This window comes from Camelina sativa, chromosome 7, assembly GCF_030686135.1.
Source record: "Camelina sativa cultivar CO46 ecotype springtype chromosome 7, ASM3068613v1".
Classification (NCBI taxonomy): domain Eukaryota; kingdom Viridiplantae; phylum Streptophyta; class Magnoliopsida; order Brassicales; family Brassicaceae; genus Camelina; species Camelina sativa.
In genome coordinates this window covers 33194046-33208214 of record NC_141886.1, presented here as the reverse complement: position 1 = coordinate 33208214, position 14169 = coordinate 33194046, and the positions used below count along the sequence as shown (strand labels likewise).

General features: G+C 33.8%; 2 protein-coding genes and 1 long non-coding RNA gene across 4 annotated transcripts; all 3 read left to right on the top strand.

Annotated features, from left to right (window-relative positions):
* Window positions 1–2151: 2151 nt before the first annotated feature.
* LOC104703793 (uncharacterized) lies at window positions 2152–3667 on the top strand. Its single transcript, XR_015562704.1, has 3 exons — window positions 2152–2251; window positions 2616–2762; window positions 3370–3667. It is a non-coding gene; the product is annotated as an uncharacterized LOC104703793 (long non-coding RNA).
* A 736-nt stretch (window positions 3668–4403) lies between these two features.
* Window positions 4404–7436, top strand: LOC104703792 (putative GPI-anchored protein At1g61900). 2 transcript variants are annotated; one of them, XM_087460086.1, is made up of 8 exons: window positions 4404–4904; window positions 5283–5411; window positions 5519–6100; window positions 6183–6428; window positions 6553–6564; window positions 6672–6815; window positions 6909–6953; window positions 7054–7436. In XM_087460086.1, the coding sequence occupies exons 1-8, from the start codon at window positions 4829–4831 to the stop codon at window positions 7119–7121; spliced, it is 1302 nt and encodes a 433-aa protein (XP_087316212.1). In that variant the 5' UTR covers window positions 4404–4828; the 3' UTR covers window positions 7122–7436. The 2 variants fall into 2 exon arrangements, with proteins under 2 accessions (XP_087316212.1, XP_087316213.1); XM_087460087.1 differs by lacking the exon at window positions 6553–6564.
* Window positions 7437–12142: 4706 nt separating this feature from the next.
* On the top strand, window positions 12143–12858 carry LOC147941976 (uncharacterized). The gene is made up of 2 exons (XM_087458704.1): window positions 12143–12178; window positions 12226–12858. Exons 1-2 carry the CDS (start codon window positions 12143–12145, stop codon window positions 12856–12858), a joined length of 669 nt encoding a protein of 222 aa, XP_087314830.1.
* The last annotated feature ends 1311 nt before the right edge of the window (window positions 12859–14169 follow it).

The window sequence follows — 14169 nt, the reverse complement described above, 5'->3', positions numbered from 1 at the left end:
TGTAGGGATTGGGGGGGGAGGAGGTGGAGTAACTTCATTAGTCAGTGTTCTCTCAAGGGATGGTCGTTTTGATCTTGATGACTCAGAGAACTCCCTTCTGGGGCTATCCCTTGAGGTAAGTTTTTCTCTCCATTGTAGATTAGGTCTAGAGGAAAAGTCAGGCTGTCTAGCGGATGTTCTATAGTTGTCTCCTATGTATGTCCCAGTTGATCTAACTGGAGATCTTTCATTCGGTCCTTTACTATGATTAGTAAGTCTTTCTTCAGAGTAGTAGTAGTCTCCTCGATACCTATCATCATACTTCCTCTTGTTAGAGGGTAAGTATTCTCTGAATTGTTTGTAGGTTGAGGATTTAGGAAGTCTCTCTGTGGATCCTCGTCTATTTTCTCGAGGTGTGTAGTCAAGTCGTGGTTTATCTCTTGTACTCTGTTTAGGTAGAGGGGAGATGCTATGCTTCTTGTTAGTGGGACCAATAAGCTTTAGACCCGGGCAGTCTTTCTTTTCATGAGATAGTCTTTGACAATGTGTGCAATGATTCTTAAGGTTCTTGTAGTCCAGGGTGACCAAGACCTCCTTGCCATCCTTAAATTCCACTATTGTCTCCTTTGTGAGTGGTTTGAGGCCATCTACCATGACTCTCAGCTTGACTGCAGCTGGTGTAATCTCATGAGTCACAACTTCTCCCAGCTCTCTTCCTATGGAGTATAACATTTCTCTTTCCCAGAAATGTTTTGGGAGTCCCTGCAGCTCTATCCAGAAAGGGATATGGGATGGGAAGGTTGGAGAGATAATCGGTTCCCATCTCTGAAGGATGACCATCCACTGGTCAAAATGGTAAGGCTTATTATCAATAACCTTCTGAATGTCTTCTTCATATTCAAAGATGAACTGGAAGCACCCATTTCCAAGATCTGACCGCATAGCTTTGCCTCTCAGATTCCAGCGTTTGGAGAGAAAAGAAAAGAGAGGCTAGAGCCTCTGAACTGCTGGATTTGTGAGTCTTACAATAAGAGTGAGGGAGTTTTCTTGAATAAGATCCGCATTGTCTATCTCTGGAGCTCTTATTCTCTTCCTAGGGTGAGGAGAGTAGTCACTTGCTTTAGCTTTGCCTTTCAGATGATAGGGGATTCTACTATCCATCTTGGAGAAGTTTACGTTGAGCGACTTGCTGAATGCTCTTCGTTGGTGTAGTTTAAAAGTTCTTCACACAAAGGTGAGAGGGTTCTAGCCATGAGGCTGAAAATTTTCTTCCAAGTTTGTCAAAGTTCTTCTCACCTGGCTAGAGATTTTATAAAAAGTATCAAAGGGAGCTATAAAGAGTAAGGAAGTACCAGATCTGGCTATTTGTTGGGTACGATTTCCACCTGTCTTCCTCTTTGTTTGTACTTCAGGTACTACAAGATATATTCTCTTTGCTCCATACTCTTGTGCTCTTCCAAACGGTACTTATTCTTCCTTCCTTCTTTGCAAATTTAAGGATGTTACAGTAGAAAGAGAGGAGCACTGGTCTTCTGGTGAGAGGCGTCACTTATGCCGGCTCACCTGTAAGACGGAGCTGAATCTTAGTGTCTTCAAGTGATGGCCGAAATTGTATTTTAGACGGTTCCGGCAGAAGAAACCAGCAAGACTTTCCGAGAGAAGTATGAAAACGTGGTTCTAATAAATTAATCTTTTATCATGTAAAAAAAAAAAACTTACTTACTAATATTTTGCTTTTTCATAACTAACATATTTAAAGGAGACTCATGATCATGTTAAACTTGTGATATGCTGCCGCTTTTACCATTTTTATTAACAGAAACCATCAACCACCAAAATCACAATTAAAAGTTTGAACTCTAGTCGACTAGTGAATGTCGATCACTAGTATTTTTTAAGATACATAATAAATATTTAATGATTAATTGGATTACCATGATATAGTTTTTGCTATCTCTTAAGCTATAAGCATTGGTTGTCAAGAACTATAAAGAGAAAATGATTGGCCATGTGCAAAGCCGTAAGGCAGGCCAAGATTGGATCTGTAGATTCCCTCGATCATTAGCCAACCAATGAACAAACAAACTTAGAGATTACATAATATGTATGCATGAGAAACATACAAAAAAAAAAATATATATATATATATATATAATATAGATGAATGATTTTATTTTTAATAAAGTGTACTCCACTATTTTATAAAAGAGACATCTTTGGGGGAAAGAAAGAAGACATCCAACAAAGTTGGAACAACCCATGAACCTGATCGGTAATTTGCGATTTTGACTCAGATTGACAACATTTTCGATCGTGATATCATTTAATAGTATAGAGACTAAGATTTTCAAATCTGAAATTTTAAGATTAAGTTTAAACCTTGCCTAAGATTTTTCTTTTTATGATCAATCAAATTTACTAGCAATGTCCTTGTCTCCATTAGTATTGGGATTGTTTTCTTTAAGGGATCTGAAAACTGAACTTCTTATTTCTTTAGGTTTTGGGGGGTTTTCTCTGCCACTCACCCATCGGCCCAAATTTTTTTTGCTTGATCGACTTTTTTTTTTTCCTTTTCTTTTTGTTTGAAAAACAACATAGATGATGGATTTAGGTTTTTATTTGTGGATATAATATAGAGCATGTTGGATTGGACTGGCAACTGATGGAGCTAAAGAAAGACTTCTTGACAATTCCATGTATGGACAGCCTTACGGTGTTTAGTGCTCTCAGGTGCGGGAAGGTCATGCTCGTTACTCAACTTTGTGACAATGAGGATATCAAATGTAAGTATAATCATATTAATTCTTCGTTGACCAAAAAAAAAATCATATTAATTCTTCAAAATCTTCCAAAACTTGTCCAGGGCAAAGCGAAAACATATGTGATTTTTGAAAGTAACTTTTATAAGCGACAAAGAAAATGACAATATCTTAGCTCACTCACAACCTTACATGTCTATTTATGTTCGAAAAAGAATCATAATCTCAACTGCCATTACCAAATCCAATAATTTCAAATGACAAAATTAAAAATAGTACATTGAAGTTATACATTTTGTCTATTGAAAATTGGCATCATCACATCATAAAATACTAGTATTAATTAGTTCGCTAATCATAGAAAACCATATAAATGAGCAGACTAGCCCTTTTTAGGATGATGGTAATAAGATTGAAGTGTGTGATGCCAATTATAACTTTCAAGATAAAAAGACTCTAAGTTCACATCATTTTTGCTGTCATCTCCAATCCTCGCTCTCATCTGTTTTTACATATATGTTATGATTTTGATTTTGAAAAATAAATACTCCTTTGTCTCATTTTACAAGATTGTTTTTGGCTAAAAATGTCTGAAATGTCTCACTTATCAAATTGTGGGCATTGTTATAAGCCCATTAATAGTCCAGCTCCAGCACAAATGCTCTTATCTTCCGAAAAGCAGCAAAGCACGGCTCCACTCACGTGCCATACCCTACGCCTTAAGCACAGTCACATGCCATCAGTGTTCCATTTCTTCAGCACGACGACAACTATCAGAAAGTAAAAAACCTCAATAAATGTTACTATTAGTATTATATACTATAAAAAGAAAGCTATTTTGTTAATTTACATTTTTTTTTCTTTGCGTCAACTATATAATTCACCGATTTTTCATATTTCTCTTCGAATAAATTTTCCTAAACGACCTATTTTTGAATCCCCCTAGTTAAAAAGTTGACTTTTGATTAAGATTGTGAAATAAATACACTCTAATTTAATCGTGTATGACTTTTGGGGCCATAACTCTATTACACTAGAGCTAGATCCTAAAATGTCTGAAATCAATACTAAACACTAATTCATCTACACTAGTAATTAGCTTTTGTACTTTGTAGAATCGATTAATTTATTATACTGGTTACAGTTATTCCTTAAAGTTATGGACCAAAAAATTTAAAAACTGAAAATTATGGGAAGAATGTAAAAAAGTTATATATTTAATGTAACAACATATTTAGTTGAAATTAAATACAACCACAATAATAGCCTTACTTTATATATATCACATATCTTTCATGTCCCAAAGTCACCAAGTTATAAATGAATGCTACATTAGTCATTACACAAGAAAACCAGTTTGAACCGCTCTAAACCAACATGTTTAATTACAGCTTCAAAATCCACTGGTTTGGCAACCCAAAAAAAAACAGATCCACTGGTTTGGCTCGTTATGAACATTTCAATCCAGTACATAGATCATAGATGACTCTAGTAGGTACATTAAATTGATTCCGATTTTCTAATAATTAGTGAAAAATCCGGTTTAGATTCCGGTTCGGGTTTAATTTCCGGTTATTAAAATCCGAGGAGAGAGAGAGGAGAAAGTTGGGGGGGGGGGGGGGGGGGGGGGGAATTAAATGGGGTGGGGAGGAGTAAATAATAAATGCTCTCAAGCAAGCGCTCTCTTCGCTTTCTCTCTTCTCTCTTTGCTTCTTTCACAACAGACTGTGTTCATTGCTTGTGGGGTCTTCTCTCTCTCTCTCTCTCTCTCTCTCTCTATTTCTCTGTGAAGACGAAGAAGAAGACAGCTGTTTCTAAAAGGTTCCCACTTTGTTTTTGTGTTTATCTTCTTCTTCTTCTCTCAACCCAATTTTTTTTTTTTTTTTTTTTTTTTTTGGGTGTGTCCAAAATTGTTCTTCTTCTTTGTTCTGTTTCTCGGACTTTCTCACTAGTGGGAAAAAGACAGAATCTCAAAATAAAGACTTCATTTGCCCAAAGTCCAAAGCTTTTTGAAAGAGACCATAAGAGACAGAGCCTTGTGATCTCTCTCTCTCTCTCTTTTGGGGGCTCGAGGAAGAAGGGAGTAAATAATGAAGAGAAGGGCTGAATTTGAGATGGGTTTGTTCGTGGTTCTTCTTCTTCAATCCATGCTTCTCTTCTCTCTATGTGAGTTTTGATTTCTCTTTGCTTTTTATTTCTTTCTATTTGGGGTTTTATGAAAAGTTTCCTAATTATGTTTCTGTTTGATAGATAAAAGTTTCGTATTTTTATCCTGATTCGAATCAGATTTCGCTTGTTTTGGAACAATCTACTTGTTTATTGTGATAAGTCTTTGTTAAATTTACCTCCTTTATGTAGAAATTGATTGAATTTGTGGTGTAAATGTTGAACTTAGTTGGGGTTTACAAGCTTCACCATGTTTAGGTTAGGTTAGGTTACTTAGATTAGGGTTTATAGATGCTCTAATTCTTCAGGGGTTTTGATCTAGTTTAGGTTATAGTAGAAGAAGTGTGATGATTTTGATTACCTTTTTTATTGGTTTAGGTTCATCTAAGAAACCTGAGGAGTTCTTACCTGAGATATCACCAGATACTTCTCCTCAACCGTTTCTTCCTTTCATTGCACCTTCTCCAATGGTTCCATATATAAACAGTACCATGCCCAAACTATCAGGTTTTGTTCTTGTTTTATAACCTGATCACATCCCTCTATTGTGATTTACCTTTGGTATCTATGTGTAAACGCTCTTTAGTAACCGGTCTGGTTTGGATATTTTTCAGGGCTTTGCTCGCTGAATTTTACTGCTTCCGAGAGTTTGATTCAGACAACTTCACACAACTGTTGGACTGTGTTTGCTCCTTTGTTAGCCAATGTGATGTGTTGTCCTCAGCTTGATGCTACACTCACCATAATCCTTGGTAAAGCGAGCAAAGAAACCGGTCTGCTTGCTCTAAACAGAACCCAGTCTAAGTACTGTATATCTGATTTAGAGCAAATCTTGGTGGGCAAAGGCGGTTCAAGTCAGCTTAATAAGATCTGTTCTGTTCACTCGTCGAATCTCACCTCTTCTTCGTGCCCTGTAATCAGTGTTGATGAGTTTGAAAGCACGGTAGATACAGCAAAACTTCTTTTGGCTTGTGAAAAAATCGATCCTGTGAAGGAATGTTGTGAAGAGGTTTGCCAAAATGCGATACTCGATGCTGCTACGAATATATCTCTTAAAGCATCTGAACCTTTAACCGATAACTCAGATAGGATCAATGACTGCAAGAGCATAGTACACCGCTGGCTCGCTACTAAAATTGACCCTTCTCGGACTAAGGAAACTCTCAGAGGATTAGCAAACTGCAAAATCAATAAAGGTAAAAAGCAATTTGAATTTTACTTTTTAATTTTTTGATTGTGGGTGAACATTTTCACATTGTTGTGTATATTTGGTTTCAGTTTGTCCACTTGTCTTTCCTCACATGAGGCATATTGGCGGTAACTGCAGTAACGAGTTGAGTAATCAAACGGGTTGTTGCCATGCAATGGAGAGTTATGTGTCTCACTTGCAAAAGCAAACACTTATGACCAATTTGCAAGCTTTAGATTGTGCAACCAGCCTCGGTACTAAACTACAGAAGCTTAACATAACTAAAAATATATTCAGCGTTTGTCATATCAGTCTCAAGGACTTCTCTCTTCAAGGTTTTTACTTTATTCCCGCAGCTTCTCTCTTTTTTTTTTACACTCCTTAAAGTTCATAATACATCTTTAACCCGTTTGTTTATCTTAACGTGCTTGATGATGCATTGTGGTTGGATACAAACAGTTGGAAACCAAGGTGTGAATTTATTTCTTGGATTTTTATTTACTTATTCATCATCTCAACAAACCTAAAAACCATTTTTTTTTTAACTTGAATATTTTTGTTCTTTTTTTGGTATAAAGAATCTGGTTGTTTGTTACCAAGCTTACCATCTGATGCGATATATGATCAAGATACTGGAATAAGCTTTACATGTGACCTTAATGACAACATTCCTGCTCCGTGGCCTTCATCTTCTCAATCCACAGCCTCTACCTGTAAAAAGCGTGCGTAGTTACCATATTCAGCTTCTTGATTTCTGACATTTTGCTCTCTTTTTGTTCTAAGCTTGCATGCAATGTTGTTTGGTTCTTTTACAGCTGTCAGAATCCCGGCTCTTCCTGCTGCTGCATCCTCGCAACCCCGTAAGTTTTTTTCCATCTTACATACTGCATAAAGAGAAGAACTTTGTCGGTTCTTTCGAGTAATCTGAGTTGTGTATTCTCTTCTTTTTTTATCTCTCAGGTCTCTATGATGAGGGAGTGAAACGTTTGGTGATCTCTGTAATGGTTCTTGTGATGTTTCTGTCATAGTACCAGAACCAAACCGGATCGAGTCCTATATCAGACCGGTTCACTAGTCAATAGCTGTTCTTTTGTAGACCAAACCGGTACAGTCACTGCGGAAGTCGTATGTTGACATGATCGGTTCAAGTGTTTGGGTTGTTGAGGTATAAGTTTCGGAAGTTTTTATCCCATCTTTTTATTGATTCATGATTCTTGAAAAACCTTTTTAATGTAAAGAGAAAGGTCGTGTAGGGGTTTATCGTAAGCTTTATTATATATTTATTATTTTCTCTACATTGTAATTTTTATTTAATTATAGACTTGAATAATTTGTTTACTAAATTCATTGTTCTGAGAATTTGTCTATGCAGTAATTTTGTGAAAAAGTCGACTTTAAATGGTGCATATAAAAGCCTGGCCTAAGATGATTGAATTCGATAATATGTATAGTGGTAGTCTTCTCGGCAATGATATACATAAATAATCTCACTCGTACGAGTAAGACCATTCATGTTTCTTAGCATCTCTTTTAAGACCCACACAATTCAATTGTTTTGTGTAAATTCAATGGGTACGGACGTACGGTGAATAGTTTAAGAAAGATGGTTGATGATAGTTTAACAAATATGGACCCAAAAACATTTGTACTCCTTGATTAAACGGTTCAGATCTCACATCGAATCTTTTGCTAACCACCAACCACTCATCCTAGTGCCTGGGAAACCACCATAATTCACAACCGGACAATCCCATCGATGCACATACCGTTAGTTTCGGGACGGTGATGAATGTTACATCCATTACGACACGGTGGTACCAACTCTCAATGTGAATACTTTATGTTTGAAAAGATAAGCATGCCAGTAATCATACAAATTTTGGATAGGCCCAATACTTTATACTAGTCATCGACTAGATCGTGTACGAAAAAGCTTTCAATCACATTGTTTTTGGTTTTTACTTTGGGTAAATTATGGACTCACTTGTGCTAGGGATAATAGTTTATATATGATTTGTTGTCGTCCATACTCCATAGCCAAGACTTTAAAGTTTTTTAACTTTTAACCATTGGCGTATTTCTCATTAAATAGAATAGCAAAAATATGTATATAGTGGCATTGGTCAAAAAGCCCATAATTGGATGCCTTAGTCTAGACTCTGGAGTAAATATGGGGCTATGTGGGCCTCTTTTTGTCTTTGATATTCTTGGCATGCAAATTATTGGGGTTTTTTTTTATCACAATCAAATCTATTGGTTAAGTCATGTTTTTTTTTTAAGTTTGTTTTTGAATTTTGACAGTGTTTTTAGTCGTGTTTTTTATTGGTTAGATTCATTCATTAGAGGATAAGTGGGCTTGAGTAAATCATTTTAAAATGAAATTTACTTTTCTTAAATATTATGAAAAATCTCATCAAAACAAATACAAATTCTTATCTTTACGAAATTGTACTAATGGGTTTATTGTTTTTTTCCTATGTTTTGACACTTGGATTATACTAATATAAGCCTGGTGAGGTGGCAAAAAGAAAAACCTCAACCACTTCTTACAAAACGATACAAAGTTCCAATTTTCTACTCGAGACTTAGCTTATCCACAATTGTGCAATAAAACAACTCAATTACTTATTTTATAGACGATAAAAAGTTCCACTTTTCTACTCGGAAACTTATCCATATTCATTCTTATTCAATACAACGTGGACACAACAACGCCACGAGATTCTCGAGTTCTTGGTCTCACATGAATAGAAATGAATACAACTTACATAATTCCAAGTCCGCATATGTATGCATTTATAACAACGTAGGCTACTAAATATAGCAACCTACAATCATAATGTTCTGGTTTATCTATGGAAAAAATGATAGTATATGGTTGATGCATTCACTATAAATTTATAACGCTGACGAATCCAAGATTCTGATTTAAATCTGATGATTAATAATTGAAATTATGGTTTAATCATTGTTTTACTTGTAGTGACAACTCATTAGCAAATTCTATATCTATTCCTTTAACTGGACAAAGTTTGACTAGAGTCACTAGACTCTTTGGTAAGATAAAGTTAATCTTATCTAAAATTTATGCTTTCTTAATTCCTTTATAGAGACAAAGTGATGTTAAGTTGTTAACTATGTGATATCATCGTGATGTATTTGGATAATATGCAACTTTAGTAGTAATAAGAATTTAATTAGTATTTGATTAAGAAAGACGGTTAATATATATAATGTGAGAGTATAAAAGTCCCCCATGTGGCATGTCAGATACTAATAGAATTAACTTCTCGTCTTTGATCTTTCATTTATGCATCAAACACAATAAAATATCTAGATTCTAATGTAATTGGAGAGTGTCGATGCGTCCAAAAGTCCAAACTCATCAAATATCATAATATATATCAATTTTTCAATCTAGGAAAAGAATGGACACACCCGTTCACAATGATATTTTTTTGGTTTTCAATAACGATACATAATTTATTATGTTGTTTGTTCGGAAAATTATTTGACGAATCAAAGACTAAGTACTTTTATTATCGATGCAAAAAAACAAAAAAAAACATTAATTTATTTACAATTACACATAAGTTTACAGTTTCTATATGATCGATTAATTAAAAATTTGAAGTCCAGTAGTACTATAGAGAGATATCCGACAAAGAATACTAATATAGTTCATATAAATGTCGTACTAATGCAACAAAGGTAAATACAAAAAGTTTCATACATTGGAAATGGATCACAATGAGGTTGGAGATAAATAAAACTATTTAGTTATTTATTCTCTTTTGTTTAAAATTAAGTTTTAAAATTATTTATTTCATATTCAAAACGACGTTGTTTTGGTTCCAAAAAGGCATCATATTGAATCAGTCATGTGTCATGTCATCCATCTTATGGCAGTTTAGTCATCGAAAATTAATGGTTGACTAACATATATAGATCAATGTTAGTCTTCACATAATAGATTGTATAAAATTTGACCTTCCCAAAAGTTCGGGTTGAAATATGTATTGTATTGAAATACATGTATAAAAAGTGCATTTGTCCTAATATGATTGGCTAAATTTTATTTATACTTAAAATTTTATAAATAACCAAATTATATTAAAAAAATATTAGTGTAATACTCATAAGATACCGTTGGATATGCTTTAACTACATTGAACGTTGATATGATAGAAGAATCTTAACATTGTGGTTGATATGATACACGAATCTTAGTATTGTGGTCCATTAAAATTGAGAGAGATCCTGACAAAAAACACTAATATAGTTCATATAAATGCCGAACTAATGCAACAAAGATAAATACCAAAGTCATACATATTAGAAATGGACCATGATGATGATCGACAATGATCATGAAGAAAAAAAATATACTTTTTCATTCTTTTTTAAAAAAATTAATTTTTAGATGTACTTGTTTTGGCTAATCAGACTTAAGCTGATCATATAAAGAGTTTTATGGATCTACAAAGATATCAGCTTTGACGGTGAAGCGGTGATGAGATGAACAAAGCTTGCAGCGGAAGGCTATTGTCGGCGAGCATTGGAGACTTATCAAACGCATCACACGCGTCCACATACGTGTTCTAAAGTTAGACTTTTATTGTGTAGAATTTTTTAAGATATTTTGTCCTTATCATAATATGTAAAAGTCCAGCTTGTTGGGCTTATTCCGTAAACCGCTTGTAGCAGTCTTAATGGGTTTTCCATTTCAATGGAATTTGGCTGAAAAAAAATGTACTTGTTTAAAATATATTTTATATTTAAAACAACACTGTTTTGAGTCTATACATAGCCAAATGGTGTTGTATTGGATTAACTATGTGTCATTTTAACTGTCTTGTGACGGATTAGTGGGCGAAAATTAATAGTTAATTGATATACATGTATGTCAATGTTAATTTTCACAAAATTATAGAAAATTTAAATTTTACAAAGATCCGGATTGAAAAATCCATTGTATTGAAGTATATGTATAGAAAGCGTGTATGTCAAAACTCAAAACGTTTGGATTGATAGTAGTAGTTTTTCCACGGTCCATTGATAGTTGGAGATACTATGCATGTATTCCCCATGATGGAATTGGCATTAGACTTTCTATTAGCCAAAAGATATATTTATCATTTAGATTAGGCACATAAGAAGAATGCAAAGCTGTCCTGAACTATATTTTTTGAAAATCAAAATTTAAGCAAAAGTATATATATATATATATATATATATATATATAATTTGAATATATTTGTAAGCATATTATATTATTTCAGATGTTAAAACACGTTTAGATTGACACTATCAATTAAATCAACATTTAACTTATATCAATTTGTAAGAAATCCTCTAATCTAACAAATAAAAATACATATGCAAAATGTATACAGTCTCCTAGTGATCAGTAATAAACGAACCAATATCATTGACGGACACGAAAGTAAGAAGTAATGGGTCTGATTGGTAATGTAGCTAAAGCAGTACAGAAAAGCTATAAGCTTTTATGCAATAGTGCAAAATTGTAAGAAAAAGCTGTATACGAAAGGTGTACAAAAAAACTGAGTAAAACTTTTAATAAAGTTGTTAATAAAATTTTTGTGATTGGGAAAAATCAAAACTGTAGCATTTGTAAAGCTTTGTTTGTGTTTACCAATCATACACAATGTTATTTGTGAAGAATCTCTCCCAGACCTTTGACAAAAAAAAAAAAAAAAAAAAGAATCTCTCTCCCAGACCAAAAAGTTGATTGGACGAAAAAAAAGAAGAATCTCTCCCAGACCAAAAAGTTGATTGGACGAACAGAAACACCAAGTGGGTCTGGGTTAGATTTGCTTTTGTTTTCCGACAATTAAAAAAAATGTTTTTCTTTCTTTCACAAACCACTTTTTAAAATAAAATTTTAAAAACAATTTATCAAAAATGTTTCTAAAAATTTGAAGTACATTGAAATAAGTGTGTAATTTTGTAAAAGCATACACAAACTACCTTTATACGTATACAAAATTTTATAAGTGCTTTAAAAATACTATATAACTACTATTCCATGGATATTATGGAGAATAAGGAGATTTCCGGTTCAGTGAGGCTTGCTATTCCATGGATATTATTGAGAATTTGGAAATATAGAAATGCCTGATATTCCAAAGAAAAAACGGAGATATACGAGAATTAGTTCTCAAAGCGCAAGAGGATACAATTCAATGGCAGACGGTCAAGTCTAGGCCGATAGACTCTACGCTACAAGTTCACACGAAGCAGGGTACTCTGGAAAGAAAATGGTCCAAACCTTTAGATGGTTTTGTTAAATGCAATATTGGCTCATCGTGGTATAGTTCTTCGATACTATCGAGTGGCTCATGGATTCTACGGGATGCTAATGGCCAGGTACTCTATCACGCGAGGGATGCAATCCCAGCCGCTGAATCACGTTTTGTAGCCGCGCTACAATGTCTCCTATGGGCGATGGAAGCTCTTGTGATACTCCAGATTGATAGAGTGGAATTTGCTTTGGATAATTGCATGGTTATAGAGGCGGTTAACAACCCTGCTGATTGGCCGCGGTTCAGTATTCTACTGAGTACTATACACGAGAGCTTATCCAATTTCACATCTTGGAGAGCTTCTGCTGTTGCGAGTTCTGCAAACACTGTTGTCTTGACAATTGCAAAAAGTGTAACGAGAGATGGTAGACTTCAGTCTTATCTTTCATTTGGAGGGCCTTCTTGGCTCCACAATCAAGTGAGGATTGAGGCGGCTTAGTTGTTTTATTTTCTTTTTATTCTTTGGTTTTTGTAATGTTTCAAACATTTTTCGAAGTTCTATCAGACGACAAAAAAAAAACTACTTTATAAGAACCTTACAAATACCTTGTAAAAAAACTTAAACTTTTTAGTAAGACTTTATAAAAACCTTAAGAATGTCATTTCAAGTAAAATAATTCCATAAAAATAAAAACATATAGATACATAAATATGTATATATATATATATATTAATTTTTTTACTATTTAAACTTTGAAACTAGAAAAAGTGAGCAAAAATATTAAGTGTGTGAATATTTTTAGTTGTTTAACATTTGAAAGTAGACTAACTGAAGAATTGAGAACTTTTTTCCTTCTTTGCTGCAGTTTTGATGTTAGTTGTTAATGTTAGGGATGTGTCAACTTTAGCCGCAGTTTTATTTCTCTTGTTATGTTGCTTTTTTTTACATTCTCACACTAATAAAGTTCTCAAACCTTTTTGCCTCTCTATTTATCACAAAAGGAAAATGCTATTTAAAAAAAATTACACCAACTTTATTTTACTACCACTTCAAATTAAGTCATAATCACTTAATCTAATTAGATTCAATCTTTTGTTCAAAAAAAAATATTATATTCAATCTGTATTTTAATTAAATTTAATCCGGCTTTGATCTCTAAATCTCTTCTTTACGACTTTACCCATGAAGACGAATGAAGAAAGCAATAGTTCGTGTACCCTCAAGGCCTCAACTCAATCAATGCAAGCTTGAGAAATACACATAAAGTCAATAAAAGGTTGCATAAACTGTACATAGTACTAGACTAGTAGTCAAAATTGTGGGCTTTCGTGAGACTACATTTATTTTGTAGCTTAGGCAATCATTGTGGACGGAAATTAATAATCTGACATGTCCAAACTCTTTGGTGAAAAACAATTTCATGAAGAAGACATTCAAATACTATACAAAATAAATTAATACTAATAAAACTTTTTGACATTTTCTCACACACACACACACCAAAAATATGATATTTTCTTGGAGGAGTAACGAAAACGAAGTTTGTATCAAAAATATAATTTTTGTCGTCGTTTTCAAAGTTCCAAATGTAAGTGGTAAGTGATACTATCGAATTGTGTTAACTGTGGATTCGAAAGTATCATTTATGATATATATTATTGGCGTTTATGAGATCACCGCGTTTGCGGTTATAATTAACGGATTGACCAAATGTGTCTCTCTCTACGTGATTTTGATATGAAGCACCACGAGTTTGGCGTGTTTTTTATTTTATTGGCTTATTATTATTATTTTCCGACGTGGCATTCT

Bases quoted from the DNA above. Each gene is read 5' to 3' on its own strand.
- LOC104703792 (XM_087460086.1), top strand. From the start codon at position 4,829: ATGAAGAGAAGGGCTGAATTTGAGATGGGTTTGTTCGTGGTTCTTCTT. The intron at 4,905-5,282 runs GTGAGTTTTGAT...TTATTGGTTTAG, and splicing joins CATGCTTCTCTTCTCTCTAT to GTTCATCTAAGAAACCTGAG. The intron at 5,412-5,518 runs GTTTTGTTCTTG...GATATTTTTCAG, and splicing joins TACCATGCCCAAACTATCAG to GGCTTTGCTCGCTGAATTTT.
- LOC147941976 (XM_087458704.1), top strand. From the start codon at position 12,143: ATGGATATTATGGAGAATAAGGAGATTTCCGGTTCA. The intron at 12,179-12,225 runs GTGAGGCTTGCT...TTGGAAATATAG, and splicing joins ATAAGGAGATTTCCGGTTCA to AAATGCCTGATATTCCAAAG.